This window comes from Ailuropoda melanoleuca, chromosome 1, assembly GCF_002007445.2.
Source record: "Ailuropoda melanoleuca isolate Jingjing chromosome 1, ASM200744v2, whole genome shotgun sequence".
Taxonomy (NCBI): Eukaryota; Metazoa; Chordata; class Mammalia; order Carnivora; family Ursidae; genus Ailuropoda; species Ailuropoda melanoleuca.
The window spans coordinates 10715937-10735706 of NC_048218.1; the positions used below are offsets into that span (position 1 = coordinate 10715937).

Below are 19770 nucleotides of genomic sequence, written 5' to 3' on the forward strand. Positions count from 1 at the left end.
ATACATAATAGGACTGAACTGAGGTTTACCACACACCTGAAGATGAAAAGAGAAATCAAGACGAGATTTCTAACGATAGAATCTTGGCTGCCATATATGTTTTTCCACCACTGAGAATGGACCTATAATTTTAAACAGGTACACAAAAGTCTTGAACCAACAATTTTTTTTACCTGATATAAGAAAAAAACTAACCCACACTGTGAAAGGTTATCTGGAGTTTTCATGGCTGACCTGTCAAGCACTGTATTTGCTTAAGTTCAGCTGAGATTATCCTATATAGTTTCTACACAGTTCGGAAAAATGACAGCCTTTCCAGCTGAGAATATCCTGACTTTCATTTTTACCTTGATTTTAAAAAATCTCATTAAGGGGGCACCTGTGATGAGCACTGGGTGTTGTATGTGAGGAATCCCTAAATTCTACACCTGAAACTAATAAGCATTGTATGTTAACTAAGTGGACTTTAAATAACAACTTGAAAAAAATCTCTATGCATTGGTTTTTGGTTTGAGAAAATAAAAATGCCTTTAATTGAAAATTTTTATCAGAGGCTAAGAAGCAGTCTTTTTTGGAACAACCATCCTTAGATTCAGACTGGCTTGTATGCAATAAAGCTTTGTGTGCCACAAGTCTGAATAGGAGAGAGATACAGCTCAAAAGAGATCTGGAAGCATCTTCTCATATGAATAATCCACACCACACCCGTTTCCCCAAATCTGGACAAAACAGAATATACAATTCAGCTTGTTTCCCCAAAAAGGCCCAGCCAACTGAGCTTCTCCTAGTCTCCTCCCTATATTAAGGAATGGCCTCTTACCCAATCCCAAAGTTTCTTTCCTTTACCAAGACAAACAATGACACATCAAGCAAGATAAAACCTAGCTCAGATCACTAAGACTATTTAACATATAAACATCACTTTTAAATGCAAACCATAAGTTTCTAAAATAAGTCATTAACCAACATGAAGGGTTACCTGACTCATCTGCACAGTTAGTATCTGCTAATAACAGTAAGGGAAAGGAACCAGTATCTCATAGCCTATGATATACCTGGCCTTCTTCAAACCATGTATTATTTTTCACTTCACTACTTTGTCAGGAACCCTAATTTGTATTTTATTATCAATAAGTGAACATACTGAGTATCAATCTTAAATAATAAAAAATGTGGTCATAGTGCATTCAATGAGATAATAAATAAACACGTGGCCTTCACTCCTAACTTTTCCAAGAGAATATTTTATGAAACTTCTCATAGTTAATGAAAGACATATAAAAAAATTACCATATAGAAGAATATACTTTAAAAGGTATATGCACTTTTTAATATGTTCAAACAATTTCTAGCAGTGAACATCTGATACTATTTACAGTATAGGTCATATCCTAGTATCTCAAATTGATTAGGACTTCAAAACAAATGAAACAATAACTGACAGAACTGGAAGGAAAAACGAAAAATTTACAATGATAGGGCTTTCAACATCCTCTGGCAGCAGCTGGAAGAGGTCACAAAATCAGTAAGGACATAGGAAACACAAAAAAAAACATGAATCAATTTGCTCTGATATTTATGAGACACTCCACCCAACTATAACAGAGTACATATTCTTTACAAGTGCACATAAAATAGTCACCAACAGTCATATGCTAAGCCAGAAAATAAGTATCAGTAAACTTACAAAGATGAAAAATAACTGAAATCAGAGTATGCTCACAGCCTGTAACATAAATAAATCAGAAATCAGCAAGATATCTGGAAAACAATTAAAATATTTGGAAACTAAGTAGCATAATTCTAAATAACCCATCAAAGAAGAAATGACCAAGAAAATAAAAAAGATTTTGAACTGAATGGATATGAGAACACATTAAAAAGTTGTGCAATATGGTTATAAAAATGCTTAGAAGGAAATTTATACCTTAATAAAATGTTTACATCAGAAATTAAAAAAGGTTCAAATTCAATAATCTAAGCTTCCTTTCTATGAAGGTAGAAAAAAGCAAATTAAACTCAAAATTAGTAGATGGAAGTAAATAATAAAGAGCATAAGTAAATGAAACAGCGAACAGATATACCACAGAAAAAAATCAATACAACCAAAAGCTTATTTAAAAAAAAAATTAATGAAATCAATTAACTTCTAGCTAGATTGATGGAGAAGAGGAGGAGGGGAAAGGAGAGGAAGGGGAAAAGGAGGTAAAGTTGAAGCGGGAGAGAAGATACAGATTCCCATGATCAGGAATGAAAGAAGTGACATCACTACAGATACTACAGACTTGCAAAGAATTAACAGAATATTGCAAACAACTCTATACAAATAAATTTGGCAATTTAGATGAAATGAAAAAATTCACTCAAAGATACAAATCATCAGACTCAAGAAGAAACAGAAATTCTAAACACCTCTGTATCAACTGACTACATTTTGCTATTAAAATCCTACCACAAAAAAGACTCTAGGCCCAGATGGCTTCACTGATAAATGAAAATTTAAAGGAAAAATACCATTTCAACACAAACACTTTTAGGAAATGGAGGAGGAAGGAATACTCTCCAGCTACTGTCTTATTTATTACCCTGATACCAAAACAGGATAAAGACATTACAAGAAAATTATAAACCAATATCTTTCAAGAATTTAAATTAAAAGATATTTAAAAATAGCATACTGAATCAAGTAAAATATTTTTTTAAATGGTAACACACCATGACCAAGTATGGCTTATCTCAGGAATTGAAAGTTGGCTTAACATTCAAGTTTTAATCAACGTAAATCACCATATGAATAAAATAAAGAAAAAAAAAAACGTAAACATCTCAGTAGATGTGAAAAAAAAAATTATGACCCAATTTAGCACCCATTTCATGATTTAAAAAACTCTCAGCAAAAAAGGAACAGGAGAAAAATCCCTAACATGAAAAAGGGCATCTTAAGAAAAAAAAAAATCTATAGTTAACATCATACTTAATGGTCAGAAATTGAATGCTTTCCCTTAAGATCAAGACTCTTACCACTTCTATTCATAGAAGTACTATTCACATAGTACTGAAGCACTCACACACTGCTGGAGAAAATATAAAATGGTACAACCACCTTGGAAACAGTTTGACAGTTTCCTATAGGGTTAAGCACATATTTATGTGACACATTAATGACACTCCTAAAATTAAACCAAGAGAAATAAAGCATATTTCCACATCAAGACTTGTAATTAAATACTCATTGCAGTCTTATACACAAAAGTCTCAAAATGGAAAGAACCTAAATGTCAATCAAATGTCAGGTGAATGGATAAACAGGGAAATACGACTCAGTGATGAAAAGGAACAAACTATTGATTTGCTCAGAAATATGGATAAATCTCAACATCATCAGGCTGAGAAAAATCACAAACTTCAAAAATGGTCATCTTTCATGATGATACACAGAACAGTATCTACATGAATTTGACCCCCTCCCCCAGCTCAACAAGTGAAACTGAGCCAGATGATATAATGGCAACTCGGTGGTCAACTTTGGATACATAATAAAATGAAAGTAGAACTGCGTATAGCATTCCATTATGTTCCCAACTATTTGCCATCCATCTATCTCTGGTACTCCCCCTAGTATACTGAACTTTACCTCCTTATGGTGACGATCACAGTAAAGCCAGTCTCATGAGTGAACTACAGGTCCTACATAATCCAGTCCCCGCCAGCTGCAACCACTGTGGTCTCCTTGCTATAACCACATCCCAAACACGGTACAACGTCACAATGGTCACGCTGCTGTCTCCCCACCCTCAGCTTCCTCTGCCAGACAGCCATAAAACATCGCTGCTTCTCTTTCAAGTCTTTGCTCAGATGGGACCCTCACCGAGAAGCCTGTCCTCGCCACCTAATTTAAAATACTACACTCAATGGAGGTCCTGGGGGGCTCAGTCTGTTGAGCAACCAAAACTCATGGTTCTGGCTCAGATCATGATCTTAGGGTCATGAGATCAAGCCCTGTGTCAGGCATTGTGCTTAGTGCGGAGTCTGCTTGAGATTCTTTCCCTGTCTCTCCCCAAATGAATGAATGAATGAATGAATACATAAATAAATCTTAAAAAAAATAAAATAAAAATACTGCCCTTGGGGCACCTGGCTGGCTAAGTCAGTGGAGTGTGCAACTCTTCAGGGTTATGAGTTCAAGCCCTATGTTGGGTGTCAAGATTACTTAGAAACAAAATATTAAAAACAAACAAAACTATTATCCTCCTTCTCCCCAGGACTCTTTTCCTAGTCACTCTCCGGGGCACTTTTCATAATAGAGTACACACTTGACTTTTTTTGTTAGTGTCTGTCTGCCCTGCAAATAAAAGGCTCCATGAAGGCAGGGTTCTCGTCTCTCCTGTTTACCGCTGGACCCTCAGTGCTTCTGAGCCCCTGGCCTGGCACTCAGCAGTGCTCAGCAAACATGTATTGAGTTTGTTTACTTGACAGCCTACTTTTCACACTTTTGTCTACCTCATCTTCGACTCCCAGCACCTAATACGTGGTAGATGCTGGATGCTTGTAGGAATAAATGAGTGAAATGAATGAGAGGAAAAGCAGGGCTTGTGAGCCTAAAAGCATTTAAGGGATATATTTTCTCACCTGTAATTGTTGCTGTAGGTGGGTGATTTCAGCAATTCTCAACTCTCTGGATTTGTTTGTACTCTCAATTTCTTGCCTTTGCGTGGTCAGTCGACACCTGATATCTTGAAGTTTTCCTTCTAGTTGATGCTTTTTATCATTCTTTAACAAATGAAAAATTTTATTGTTATTACCAGTTCTAATGGTTCCGGGTTAGAAGACAGTTGGCCCTTGAACAATACAAGTTTGAACCACACGGGTCCACTTACACATGGATTTTTTTCAATAAATAACAGTGCGGTACTGTCAATGTATGTTCACTTCTTTATGACTTGAATAATAATTTCTTACTTCTAACTTACTTTATTGTAAGAATACAGTATATGACACATACGTGTCAACTAACTGTTTATGTTATCAGTAAGGCTTCCGGTCCACAGTAGGCTATAAGCAGTTAAGTATTAGGGGAGTTAAAAGTTATACAAAGTGTTCTGACCACATAGGTTCTGCACCCATAAGCCCCATGTTGTTCAAGGGTCAACTGTATTTCCAAAGCATAATCAAAATTGACTCACTAGAGCTTCTAATTCAAATTCCAGAGTCTTCTTCTTTGCTTTCAGTACAACTATGTCTTCTTGTTCTTTGTTTCTTTGATTGAGTAGTTCTTGTCTTCGATTCCGTTCCCATTCAAGTTGTCGTTGCCTTTCAAGTTCTCGCTTTGCAGCCTGTGGCATTTACAAACAGACAACTTATTAATTTTTTAGTCCTGACATGATACAATGTCTCTTAATAAATGTAACATCCAGGAAGTCTTTTCTTTTAGGGATAAAATGTTACACGTTGCAAAAACTTCTATTACAAAATAGCAAAAACAAAATTTATACAAATATAGTATTCCTTCTATGGGAAAAAGGGAATATTTAGAAAAGCTATTATAGTTGGATAAGATGAGGACACACAGGATTCATTTCATCATTGGAATTTGATTGTTTATGCCTTCAAGAATGTTTGAAGTGATAAAAAAAAAACTTTCTCATTTATTGACTCATAAAGAGCAAGAAAAATGTCTTTAATCTAGTAAAGTCAAACTAAGGCCCCTAGAACACCAAAAAAAAAAAAAAAAAAAGACATTAAAAAAAAGCCCCCAAAACAAAAACTTTCTTCTATGAGAAATTACTTATCTCAAGTTTTAAAAGTTTGCAGTTCCCGACCCCCACATCATTCATTTTCTTTTAACACAGAAGCTTCCATAATTTCTCTGGGAATGTCCACTCTGTTCATTTTTTGAAAAGATTTCATTTATTTATTTGACACAGAGAGAGAGAGAGCACAAGCAGAGGGAGGAGCAGGCAGAGGGAGAGGGAGGGGGAGAAGCAGGCTCCCCACTGAGCAGGGAGCCTGATGGGGGACTCTATCCCAGGACCCTGGGATCATGACATAAGCCAAAGGTAGCTGCTTAAATGACAGCCACCCAGGCGTCCCTGTCCTCTATTCAAAACTGATTCTGATGGCCGCGGGGTAAAAACACATCCAGAGCACCTGGCACTCTTTATTGTAATTGCTTCTTAGGTACGTGTCCTCCAACTACCCTTTGGGCCTGGAGGACAGGTGAAGTACCTAATCCACAGCCGCTCTAGAGACTACCGATGCCTGGCACGTGGTAAACGACTACTGAGTAATTCTGAATAAATATTCTAAAGTGTCTTTACAAAAACAAAGAAAGCAAAACATCGAGAAAGGGAAAGTGGTCTATCTTTTGGCTGTCTGTTCTGGACATTAAAACCCTGTTAGTATCTATTTGTGTCTTCCTGAATAAAGAGAGGCTTACTGCTCTAAGTTTTCTGAAGCAATAACAGAAGATGAAACCAAAGTATTGTGTTTTTATAAAGAAAAATCTCCCATATATAAAATATATCTCATTCACACAAAAGAATCATGGCACTGCTTCTGCAACAATATGCTAAGGTTGGAAATTCAGACGAAAGATTGGCTTAGCTCCTATCCTGGTGTGGTGCCAAATTTATGAGGCCTTCCATCATATATAGTGACTATTTCCTACACTTTTTAAAGTGGAAAAAAAGGGGCACAGAACAATTAGTATAAGCCCACTACAGGGGTTAAAAAAAAATTGCACTAAACCCCCACCGTCTCCACCATATAACCTTTAATAATTCTACATACCTATATAAATGTAGAGAAAAAACTCTGAAACATTCTTAAATATCAGTGGATTGTTACGAGACTGTATTATCAAAAGCCTGACCATGAATGTTCTTAGCAACATTATTCATAATAGTGAAGAATGTCCAAAACAACTCAAACATCCATCAACTGATGAATGGATAAATATAATGTGGTAAATCTGTGTAATGGATTATCATTCAGTCATCAAAAGGAATAAAGTATTGATTCATGCTACAGCTTGGGACTTAAAAACATGCTAAGTGGAAACGAGACACAAAAGGTCACATATTGTACGATTCCATGTATATGAAAGGTTCACAAGAGGCCAACCTATAGAGACAGGAAGTCAATCAGTAGCTGCTGAGCGCTGGGAGGAGAAGAGGGTGGGGAGTAACTGCTTGCTTTATGGGTAAGAAGTTGCTTTTTGAGGGAGGAAAATGCTCTGGAATTAGACAGTGGTGCTGGTAACACAACTTTGTGAATAAACGAAAACTACTGAACTATAATATAAAAAGAAAAAAAAAGACTGCATTCATCGATCACTTGAGTAACTAAGAAAGAAGGGGGCAAGAGCACGTGCGCTCATGGTGGGCTCCATAGCTGCTGACCTCTCGTCTCTCGATTTCCTTCCTCCTCTCCTCCTCTCTCTGACGTTCTAGTTCCCGTTGCTTTTCCAGTTGCTTCTCTAACTCCAGTTGCCGTTTGCGCTCCTGCTCCTGGCGTTCCCGCTCTTTGCGCTCCTGCTCGGCACGCTCCAGCTGCGCCAGGCGCTCTTGCTCTTTGCGCTGCTGCTCCAAGAGCGCTTGTCTCCGTTTCTCCAGTTCCAGATTGCCACGTTCGAAATTCTCACGCTTCTTATCTTCAAATGTTACTTGAAAAACGAGAAACAAAAAACATTGAAAAGTCCTGATTTGGAACATACTATTTCAAAGGAAAATTCAATGGCACATTTGAAAGGTGTAGTATAAACGCCAACCAGAACTCCCCAAGCTTCCGTCCTGCCTGTGCCTCATGGATAAGCAGAACGACACCAAAAAACTATTTTTTTGACACCAGAAATCTTTTAGAAGAAATAATTCAGTAAAACTGCAGGATACAACATCAATATACAGAAACTGGTTACATTTCTATAGGTTAATAATGAACTCGCAGAAGGAGAATTAAGAAAACAATCCCACTTACAATGGCATCAGAAAGAATACCTAGGAATAAATTTAACCAAGATGGGGAAAGACCGGTACACTGAAAACTATAAGACGCTGATGAAAGAAAATGAAGACATAATTAAATGGAAAAGTATTCCATGATCAGAATTGGACTGGAAGAATTAATATTGTTAAGGGACACCTGGGTGGTTCAGTCGGTTAAGCATCTGCCTTCGGCTCAGGTCATGATCCCAGGGTCCTGGGATTGAGCCCCGCATCGGCTCCTGCTCAGTGGGGAGCCCGCTTCTCCCTCTCCTTCTGCTTGCTACTCCCCCTGCTTGTGCTCTCTCTCTCTCAATCTCTACCAAATAAATAAAATCTTTAAAAAAAAAGAATTAACATTGTTAAAATGTCCACACTAACCAAAGCAAACTATAAATTCAATGCAGTTCCTATCAAAATTCCAATGGCATTTTTCACAGAACTAAAATAATTTTAAAATTTATATAGAACCACAAATAGCCAAAGCAGTCTTGAGAGAAAGAAGAACAAACCTAGAGCTATCATGCTCCTGAATTCCAACTATACTAAAAAGCTATAGTAATCAAAACATTATTATTGGTATAAAAACAGACACAGATCAATGGGACAGACTAGACAGCCCAGAAACTAACCCATGCTTAAATGGTCAATTAATTTACAATAAATAAGGCAAGAAAATACAATGGGGAAAGAAAAGTCTTTGCAATAAATGGTGCCAGGCACCTACCACATGCAGAAGAATGACACTGGACCACTTTCTTCTCGCACCAACACAAAAATTAGCTCAAAACAGATTTAACGATGTGAATGTTAGACCTAAACCATAAGACTCCTAGAAGAAAACATAGGCAGTAAACTCACTGACGGTGCTCATGGAACACTGCTTTTTGGAACGGACTCCAAAGGCAGTAACAATGAAAATAAAAATAAACACATGGGATTATGTCAAAGTATAAAACTTCTGCATAGTGAAGGAATCATCAACAAAATAAAAAGGCAACCTTCTGAAGGGAGAAGAAATTTGCAAATCATATATCTGATAACAGGCTAATATCCAAAATACATTTTAAAAAAAACTCATACAACTCAACAAAAAACAATCTGGTTAAAATATGGGCAGAGGCTGGGGCACCCGGCTGGCTCAGAGGAGCATGCAATGAGTTCAAGCCCCACACTAGACACGAGATTACTTAAATAAATTTTAAAAACTTAAATAAATGGGCAGAGAATCTGAACAGACATTTTTGCAAAGAGGCCATACAGACAGCTAACAGGCATGAAAAGATGCTCAACATCACTCATCATCAGGCAAATGCAAACCAAAATCACAATGAGATGTCATCTCACACCTGTCAGAATGACTATTACCAAAAAGACAAGAAATAACAAGTGTTGGAGAGGCTGTGGAGAAAAGGGAGCCCTCCCACAGTTAGGAATGTAAACTGGTGCAGTCCCAACAGAAGAACAGAAAAACAGTAGAGAAGTCCCTCAAAAAATTAAACAAACAAACAAACAAACAAAAACTGCCGTAAGACCCACTTACCACCTACTCTACTTCTGGGTATTTACCCGAAGAAAATAAACGTATTAATTCCAAAAGATATCATTACAGCATTGTTTACAATAGCCAAGACACGGAAACAACCTAAGTGTGAATCGATGGATGACTGGATAAAGAAAATATGGTATATATATAAGCATTATTACTCAGCCATAAAAAAGAAGGAAATCTTGCCACTGCGACAACAGGGATGAACTTTGAAGGTATTATGCTAAGTAAAATAAGTCAAACAGACAAAGCCATATACAATATGATTCCACTTACATATGGAATCTGAAAAACAAAACGCAGACACAGAAACAAAATGGTGGTTATCAGAGGGAAAGGGAGCTCGAGGGTGGGCAGAGAGGGTGAAGGGGGTCAACTGTATGGTGACCACAGTAACACCAGACTTAACTGTAGCGATCATTCTGCAAGTGTGTGCAACTTTGAATTATGTTGTCCACCTGAAACTAATACTATATACCAATTCTCACTTTCAAAAAATCCTGAATTCATTGCTAACATACTCTCCCCTCAACTTATAATCTTTCTAGAACAGCAGCTCTGCATCACCACCAACCTCCTTTCCTTCCCTATTACTCTATGCTTTTCCTTCTCCATCACCTTGATGAAGCAACTGACCCCCATCTCTCCCTCCCTCCCTCTCTCCTCTTAGCTGGTAAATAAGACAATTTCAACAAGCAGAGGTAGGAAGGTGAGCACCCTGTGTTCCATAATGAAGAACAAACTGTGTCCTAATCAGTATGGAGATCACATTCAGTAAATAATTTTTCTAATCCATTTTTCAGTTTCCTTCTTTGAGAACACCGATTATGAATTTTTGCCTTATTTCCCAGGCCAATCCTTTTTTCTCTAACCCTTGCTAGCATTCTGTTTACAACCATTTAATTTTCCTTTTAAAAGAAAAAAAAATCCAAGGGCTCCTTCTTGGGTGGCACGGTCGGTTGAACTTCAACTCTTGATTTCAGCTCAGGTCATGATCTCAGGTTCGTGGGGTCAAGACCTGTGTCAGGCTCCACGCTCCGTGCGAGTCTCCTTGAGATTCTCTCTCTTCCTCTGCACCACCACCACCCTGCACCTCACACATGCACCCACTTGCTCTCGCTCTCTCCCCTTCTCAAAATAAATAAATAAATAAAAATTAAAAAAAAAAATCCCACCCTCCATGTCCCTTATGTTTTCAGCGGCGTCTCTCCAATTTCGTGTTTGCGTCACATGCTTCTCCTTGGAACCAACCCCAGACAAAAGAATCTCTCATCACCCGCCTGTGTAGCACGCCATTCCCATTGTTCTCTACTTCAAGAACTGTCACTTCACACTTTGTCTTGAGATCCGTAGCTGTGAGCATCCTTTCTTGGCTTCTCCCCACATTCCCCGTTTGGCCTTCAAGCTTTAGAAAGACGTTCCTCACACATTACAGTCATGGATTAGAGATCAAACACGGCAAGTGTATTTTGGTTTTCTTGTCCTTCTTGCTCCTTTAGTGATTGCACAGAAGGCAGCACCCGTTTTACTCCGCCATCTTAAAACTCAAAGTCCCCCCAACCACAGAAAGGACTGAATAATGATACATGCTAGCTATGCTGTGGGTGAATCTCAAAAAGAGGAAGAGAGAACTTTCTCTACTTCTCTCTTCCCAGGTACACACATCAAGGAAAAGTGATATGAGGACATAAAAGAAGGCTGCCATCTGCATGCCAGAAAGAGAGCCTCACCAGGAACCAAACTGGATGGCACCCTAATCTAGACTTAATGGCCTCCAGAAGTGTGAGAAATTCATTTCTGCTACTCAAGCCATCGAGACTACTGTATTTTATTATGGCAGCCCAAACTAAGCCACTGAATTGCGTATTTTTTAATATCAATTTTCTGCTATGTGAATTTTACCTCAATTAGAAAATATCTGGAAGGGGCACCTGGGTGGCGCAGTCGTTGGGCGTCTGCCTTCGGCTCAGGGCATGATTCTAGTGTTATGGGATCAAGCCCCACATCAGGCTCCTCTGCTATGAGCCTGCTTCTTCCTCTCCCACTCCCCCTGCTTGTTGTTCCCTCTCTCGCTGGCTGTCTCTATCTCTGTCAAATAAATAAATAAAATCTTTAAAAAAAAAAAAAAAAAGAAAATATCTGGAAGTTCCTACATCTTAGTTCCAATACCTGGCCCTATTTCTGCTACATAGGAGGCACATAATAAATGGCTACAGGAAGAAGGAATGAAAGAACAAAAATCTCTGATGATGTCACTTCCTGTTCAGAACGCTAAATGAATGTCTAACACCAAGAGGAAAAGAAAATCGCAAATTCAAAGGATTCTGTCCTTATTTGACTGAGACTTCATTCCCATTCATTCCCATTATGATCATCCTGAAATGTTCTTCCTTTCCACTTGTAATGACCCTATTCATCTTCAGTCTCAACACAACTGTGACGTCCTCCACAGAGATCCATACCTCATGCCTTTCCAGTCTATGCCAACCAGCATCAGTACACTCTGCTCTGCATCTCTAACACTGTCTTTATGGATTTATTGCACTTATATACTGCTTTGATGATTGTTTGTTTGGATGCCCTAAATCCTCAATCATATTATAACCTTCTAGAGGGTAAGGGCCACGATTTTAATATTTAAATACTTCACTGTACTCAACACACTGCTTTGCATAAAGAACATTTTCTTTTTTTCTTTAAAGATTTATTTTTTTTTTTTGAGAGAGAGAGTGAAAAAGCAGTGAGAGGGACAGAGGGAGAGAATCTCAAGCGGACTCCCCACTGAGCGCAGAGCCTGATGCGGGGCTCAATCCCACAACCCATGAGATCACGACCTGAGCCAAAACCAAGAGCTGGACGCTCAACACCCTGAGACACCCAGGCGCCCCCAAGAACATTTTCAATAAGAAGTTTATCAGAGAACAAAAACTAATTTAGTTTGAAGAGGAAACTGGAAGAGCTAGTGTCCTGAGCAGGTCAATTAACCACTGAGCACTTCAAATGCAGCGACATGACACTGACAAGGTATTTAATAAAAAGAGGCTCCATAATAAATTTCATTTGCTTCTTAGTATCAATTATCATCTCATCATTAATAATTCTAGCCACCTTAGAATATTTTAATAGTGTGATGGGTTTATTATTGTAAATGAGGACTTTTAAAAATAGGTTCATATTAAATTTAAAATAGCTTTCTGTCATTAAGGACTTTCCAATTCTCTTATAACAACGTGAGAAAACACTGTAAGCAATTTCACATTCTATTTCTACACAGCTGATTGAGCAAGCACCATTAAGGTTACCAATTTTGAGTGTTTTATAAATAACATCTATGAAATTTTTGTTTGGTGGTAAATAATCAGATTTCAATTTAAAAGTTAGAATAAGGGTATATTAGCAAAGTACATAGTGTTCATATTTCTCTACATATATTCGAATCCAAAAGCACAGTAAGAGTGTCTCCTTTAGGACTAAGGTCAGTTAAAGGAACACAGCAAGAACGTCAGAAGCTAAATTTATTTTTACCTCCATCTTTGCCTCAGAGGTAGAACATCTCTACTATGATGTAACTCAAACATAAAGACGGCCTTACCAGGTAATTTCTTCTCTAGCTGCTGTTGTTCATCTTCTAAAACTGGTTCCTCTGGTAACCTCTGATCGACTGTGGTCGAGCTGATGACAGATATACCACTGCCGGATCGAACTCGTCTGTAATTGTGGAAAAAAAGAGAAAAAAAGATTCATATAAAGCTGCCTTGGTAGAACTAAGCAAAAAAGAGTATGGCACATCATGGAGTAAATTTCACTTACAGTGAGGAAAAGATAAAGATTTGGTCCTCCTTATTTACAAAGAGTTTTTTAAAAATGAATAGGTGAATGTCATCAGACTCTTGAGTGCCAAGCTTGTTCACATGTTCAGAATCACCCCCCAGATCAGGGCAATTCCAAAGGACTGAATTAATGCATAATCATCATGTGCTCTAGAACAGTGCCTGGGTCACAGTCAAGTGCTCACTGTTGTTACCCCTGCCCTCTTGTGGAACATGAAATCCTCCGAGGGAAGATGAGCAGCTCAGCTGAATGCGAGCACCTCTTTTCCCTTTACAAAGTCTTTCTATCCATTTTATCTCATAATAAACACATGAAATATTACACTTTCCAGTCCCTAAAACGAATCACTTAGTTTACTGGTTAGTTTCACCTTAAGCCATTAACCTTGCTCTTCTGAAACGATCTACCTTTTTGTTAATGCTTTTTTATCAGCTTGCAGTCTGATGTATCTTGGAGTGATTCATGCAGCTGTCAGACTCTGCAGACACACTGCCCAGCTACGGTTTCCTCTGACAGCCACAGATTTCTCGGCTCGCTCCATGTATGCACTGACAGCCGAGGCACCATTTCTCTTACTTTCATGGGGATCTATGCACCCCACCTCCCTACCAGTTTTTGAGGAAGCAGGACAGAAATTCTTCTTTGTGTTTCTTTTTCTGTTTTTTGTGCTTGTAAGATTTCATATTTGTCTTTTAAAGTTAAAGCCTTGAGACATCATTGTCTTGGCGGGGAGGTGTGTGTGCTGAGTCAAGGTAGAGGATAGCAGTGGTTGTACATTCCCCCCAACTGGACCTTCGTCTATTCTCTTGACAACTCCACTGAAACTGTGTTTTTGCGGAACGTTGATGAGACAGAGTGGTACAAATATCGACAACCTTTTGATGTTTACTAATAGACTATCACTACCTTAAAGAACAGAACAGGCTCCAGATTCACACAGGACCTAGATCAGTAGGTTTTCTTGAACTCATGGATAATTCATTTACTGGCCAGGAATAAAAATGACTCACAGATACACAGCCAACAAAGCCCAGTTTGAATTTCACATACCAAATGCACAACTTCTTATAAGAGCCAAACGTTCCTTACCTAAAGGAAGGTGGAATGTACTCTGGAGGCAGGACAGGTGGCAGGGGTTGGCCGGACATAGCGACATCGATTAGGTGCATAGCCAAGATAAATTCTTCTGCTGTGAGTTTTCCATCTTGATCAATGTCAGAAAGATTCCTATTCAACAAAAAAGTTAACCATATTCTAGTTTTATTCTAGTTTCATGAAAATGCATGTGTGTTACTATTCACAAGTGATTGAAATGTTCTGTTTCCTTATTCTGACTCTAGGCCAGTTAAGTCTCTCTGTGCCTCGGTTTATAAAAATAGTACCTATTTCATAGTACTGCTGCAAAGATAAAAATGAGACAAACCAAGTTGTTGGAATGGTGTTCAGCATTCAGCAAATGTTAACTATGATTATAATTATAGTCTTCTCAAGCCTTGCCAGCCCATTTAGAACATATCATACTCACATTCTATGTGTCTTTAAACACTGTGCTCAGCAAACTATCAGGTCAGATAGTAAACATTCAAGCTTAACAAGACACGGTCTCTATCACACTGAATTCTGCCCTTTTGGCAGGAAAGCAGCCACAGATACATAAATAAACAGGCGTAAAACCTCATTTGCAAAAACAGATGCAGGCCAAGTTCTACTCATTTAGGTTAGCTGGCCAACTGCTGATCTAGAACTACAGGGTGGATCTTTCTGGACTTCAGCCAGACTCAAGATGTTTGCTGCTCCTTAGTCTCAAGATTCAATGGCTACCATTCCTCATCATCAACTTGCCCTAGTAGCTAATGGGAGTAAACAGATTTTTCGAGCAAGTCTAAGAATGGGATTTTACTTAATCACTTCTGGACACCAAGAGAATGCAAGATAACAAAGCTGTTCACCAGAATGCCAACAGGACAGCTACACTGGGAAAATGGCTTTGCTGACGGCATAAACCAAGAAATTCCTTTTAAATCTGAAATTTCCTTGGGTGGCATAAACCAGTTTTTATTAACAGTATAATGTCTATGCAATGACATCTGCCCTTTCTAGAGTACAGTTCTGCAAGTTTTGATGGATTCAGTGTATAACTGAATTCCGTTGTGTATCACAATATTTAGAACAGTTCCATCACCACGCAAAATTGCCCTGCATTTCTTAGTCACCCTCTTGCCTTGCCCACAGCCCCTGGCAACCAATGATCTCTTTTCTGTCCCTCAACCTTTGCATTTCCCAGATGCCTATTCTTCCTCACCCTCTACTCCTTCCCATTCCCCATTACAGCTACTCCCCGGCAAATTCAGTTAGAAGGCAGGTGGAATTCTCTCCCCTCTATACTTGCCTAAATAGTGGTTGTAAACATTTAAAATATCTTTTTATTGTATAGAAAGGGAATATAATAACATTCTAGTAGGAGAAGACTCAAGTATTTTTTTCAAAGAGGGCAGGTTATAAATGAGATACTTAAGCATTTCAATATACTCTAGTGTCATGAGAACACCAAAAAACTACCTATCAACCTCCATAAATGTTAGATCTCAAGTTTACATTTCAGAGGGCCCTAGGATACTGGTACATACCCGGACTTAAAGACATCTGGATGTGTCATATTAACTGCTCTAGTATGTTTATTACCTGATTAGTTATTATTATTGTATTTCAAAGGAAGACCCTTTAATACAAAGCAGAAGGGACCAGGATGGGTGAAGGGACTAGCACCAGAGTGTGACCACTTATGAAGCAACCATATCAACGGGCCCTTTGGCAAAATCATGAACCTCAAATCATGCAATTAAAGTAATCAAACGCTATTAAAAATCCTTAAAAAATAGGGGCGCCTGGGTAGTAGCTCAGTCAGTTAAGTGTCCGACTTTTGATATCGGCTCAGGTCATAATCTCAGGGTTGTCAGATCGAGCCCCACGTTGGGGTCTGTGCTGGATGTTGAGCCTTTTAAGATTCCATCTTTCCCTCTGTCCCTCTGTCCTGCCCTCATCCTCCCTTCCTCCTTCGCTCTTTTAAAAAAAAAAATTGCAAAATAGAGATGTTTATGTGCCTTCTGATGAAAGTACACTGTAATATCTCTGATATAGCCTTGCCAAAAAAAAAAATCAAACTTGAATCTGATGAGTGGTTCTCATGAGTGGGATGACTTTGTACCCCAAGGGCCATTTGTCAATACATGGAGACATCTCCGACTGTCACAACGGGGGTGGGGTCACGTTGCTGGCATCTAGTAGGTGGAGGCCAAAGACGCTACTAAACAACCTGAAATACACAGAACAGCCCCCACAACAAAAGTTATCGGGCCCAAAGGGTCAGTAGTGTTAAGTGGAGAACCTTGCTCTAGATCCAATTACCGAGCTATAGGAAACACAGGAATAAATTAACACAAGGCTGCAACCACCAAAAGACAGACTAGAAGAAACTACAGGATAAACAATCTGGGTTTTTCTTTTTGGGGAGGGGGGGCGGTAGGGAACAAGGGGGAGTATATAGAACACTTAAAAGATGTGTCAACCAACTGATGCAAAACATAGATTTATTTTCATCTGATCTGAACAAATCAACTACAAAAAATTATGAGCCAATCTAACGAATCTGATCACTATCTGATTAACTTGATAAGAATTACTATTAAAAATTTTTGGTGGACTACTGGTATTACAATCCTCTTGAAAAAAATGCCTATCTCTTTTGGAAATACAAGCTAAAATATTTGCAGATGGAAATGATATAATCACTGAGATCTGGTTTAAAATAATCAGGAAGGAGGAGGGGAGAACCAGGACTAGTCACAAGTTGAGACTTACTTTAAACTGTGTTATGAGTTCTAGAGAATTCATTAATCTCTCTGCTTTTGTATGTTTCAAAATCAAAAAGGGGAAAGAATAAGAGAGGTAATCGTCACAGATCATTGGAAAATTAAGCACAATTCCTCCATCCCCACCTATAAATACTGTATTAATCTGAAGACCCAAGAAGCCATACCAACTTAAGCCACTTTATACAAACAAAGGAACTTATCATTCCTTACCATATCGAAGCCAGCTGAGCCTGTGGCAAACTTGATTGCATAAGAATAGTTCTTGCTTGGGGACCTAAACAGAAAGGGGGGGGGGATATGAAGATGAATCAGCAAATCTTCACTGTCCAAGAAGACCAGTGTTGTGCGCATAGAGCACTATGCAATTTCATGCAATCACAGTGCTTTAAACAATATTTGCTATTACCCAAGGGGCTTTTTCAAAAGGAAATTAAGCCCCAATGAAAAGGGAAAAAAAACAAAGCACACCACAACATCTGGCACATACTCAATAAATTCTTGTTAAATAGATGTTTCATGAAAAAAGAGTATGTAAAAGATGAGCATTTCAAAATGTAACCCACCCTTTTCTCCAGATTATCATCTCTATTTGTATCAGGCTTTTATTTACAAAGCTCAAACTTATTGTCTCTGAACTCAGCATCTTCTGCTGCTGCCTGCTGCCTCCACCAGGACCACGATCAGAGAAGAGTCAGAGAATCTTAGAGGAGAAAGGACCTTAAGAGAGGACAACTCTTGTAACCCTTTCATTACAGACTTAAAAAAAAAAAAAAAAGGGCGCGGGGGGGGGGGGGGGGGGGGGGGGNGGGGGCAGTGTCTTGCTCAAGGCTGCACAAATGGCTTTTATCACAATCATTTCTTATGTTAGCAATAAAGAATGCCTGGAATTTCAACTCTGCTCTCCAAATCACCTCTCATTTCTTAAAGTACTTGTAAATATCTTCACCTCTGGCATGAAACTGGGCTTGGCTAACAGATAAAATTTATAGTGGGAAATTTTGAGTGTTGAAATAAACCAGTGTTAAGGAGAGAGGCAAATATGTCTTCTATCCATCACTGACCCTCAAGGTGTGGTCCCAGGATGACCGATGGACCAAGGAATGAAGAGTTGTAACAATTTTGTTGGGAAGATTGTCATGTATAAATTTTTGCTTTTAGCAATTTGATTTTTCAAATGGCACCTCATCAAAAGACACAAAAGTGGATGTGTTTTTGCACAGCAAGCAGTATCTGAGAATCACCCCCCAATGCGTCAGCACAGGAAGTGCCCAAGAACTTGCCACGAGACTTGGGCAAGCAGTTTCCTCATTAGTTGGACCCAGTTTTCTCATTTCAGATGCCCTTTTCAAATTTACAAGTCTGTGCTCCATCAAATAAGGAACTATAACATGGAGCTTAACATAGGGCTAGCACATAAAAAATGCTAAATTAATGGTAGTTAATATTATACACAGTATTCAAACTGATTTGAGAGTCAGAAGCAGCTAAACCAACGGAGCCACCCAGGTTCCCGAGCTCCAGCTCCCTTCTAATCATCCCCCTGACCAAGTGCACCCCAACTTCTAACAGCACAGTGTGCCCTTGTTAAGTATGGCTTATTTTGTTCCACATATTGCATGTAGTTGTAGGACATTAACCCTAACTGCTGTGTGGTATATCATTTTGTGAATATGTAACAGTCTATGTATCCATTCTGTTGATGGCCATTCAGACAGTTTTCAGTTTGGGGCTATTATGAACAATGAACCTTCTAGGTTTTGGCAAACATTATATACACATTCCTGAGGAATGAGTGTGTGTATGTGTGTGTGTGTCTGTGTACTGGGAGTCCCTAAGAAGCAATCTTTTTTAAATTAATGTGGAAGCTCTCCAAGTTCTGTGGTATAATGGAATGAGTTAAGTCCAGTGATTATTTTGTTCAGTCTCTAATATTGTACGTAGCATGTTGGAACATTAAAGCAGAATTAGCAAAACTTTAGTGAATGCTTTAACTGATACTTCTCACAATTCTCTCCACTTCAGAACTACATAAAAGGAGGTTAGCATTTCACCTACGACCAATAAAAAGTATAATAATAACAAAAAAAACTAGTCCTGGACCTGGATGGGCAGCAGGAGATTTGGATTCCAGTCTGGACTCTTCCTACTCCCTACGGCTTCTGACATTAACAAAAGTACTTTCACTCTCTAAGAGTAAGTTCCTTCCTCTCTAAGTGAGGGAAATGATGTGGAACAGTGACGGGTAAGCCACGGCCAAGACAAGATTGTGAAACATCAAAATAGATCACCAACACCTAAGATGGCCTCTTAGCATAACAGAACAGCATAAAATTGAACTCTGGAGTACAGAAGCCTACATCCATAAAGAGGTATCAGTCTGGGGGTAATGGCTTTTATGGAAACATGGGGATAAACAGAAATCCCAAGTTCATAAGCCCTACTATGGGCATCCATGTTTTCATAGGGAAGCACACACGGGAAAGACAGAAATAATTACGTGAAGTAAATGCTTTATCTAAACAATGCCTAACACTTTAGC

The 19770-nt window shown here is 38.7% G+C and overlaps 1 protein-coding gene across 13 annotated transcripts in view; it reads right to left on the reverse strand.

The window, feature by feature from the left end:
* The window catches only part of ITSN1 (intersectin 1), a 206032-nt gene that overhangs the window by 93127 nt on the left and 93135 nt on the right, over positions 1-19770 (reverse strand). For all 13 annotated transcript variants that reach the window (XR_004624017.1, XM_034655974.1, XM_034655990.1 and 10 more), the window contains 6 exons: positions 17442-17505; positions 14449-14586; positions 13121-13236; positions 7401-7663; positions 5184-5333; positions 4630-4770 (listed from right to left, as the gene is read on the reverse strand). Coding sequence is in view for 12 of the 13 variants with exons in the window: in XM_034655974.1 (XP_034511865.1) it covers positions 4630-4770; positions 5184-5333; positions 7401-7663; positions 13121-13236; positions 14449-14586; positions 17442-17505 (872 nt within the window). In the remaining variant the exon portion in view is untranslated. The remainder of the gene's footprint in view (positions 1-4629; positions 4771-5183; positions 5334-7400; positions 7664-13120; positions 13237-14448; positions 14587-17441; positions 17506-19770) is intronic.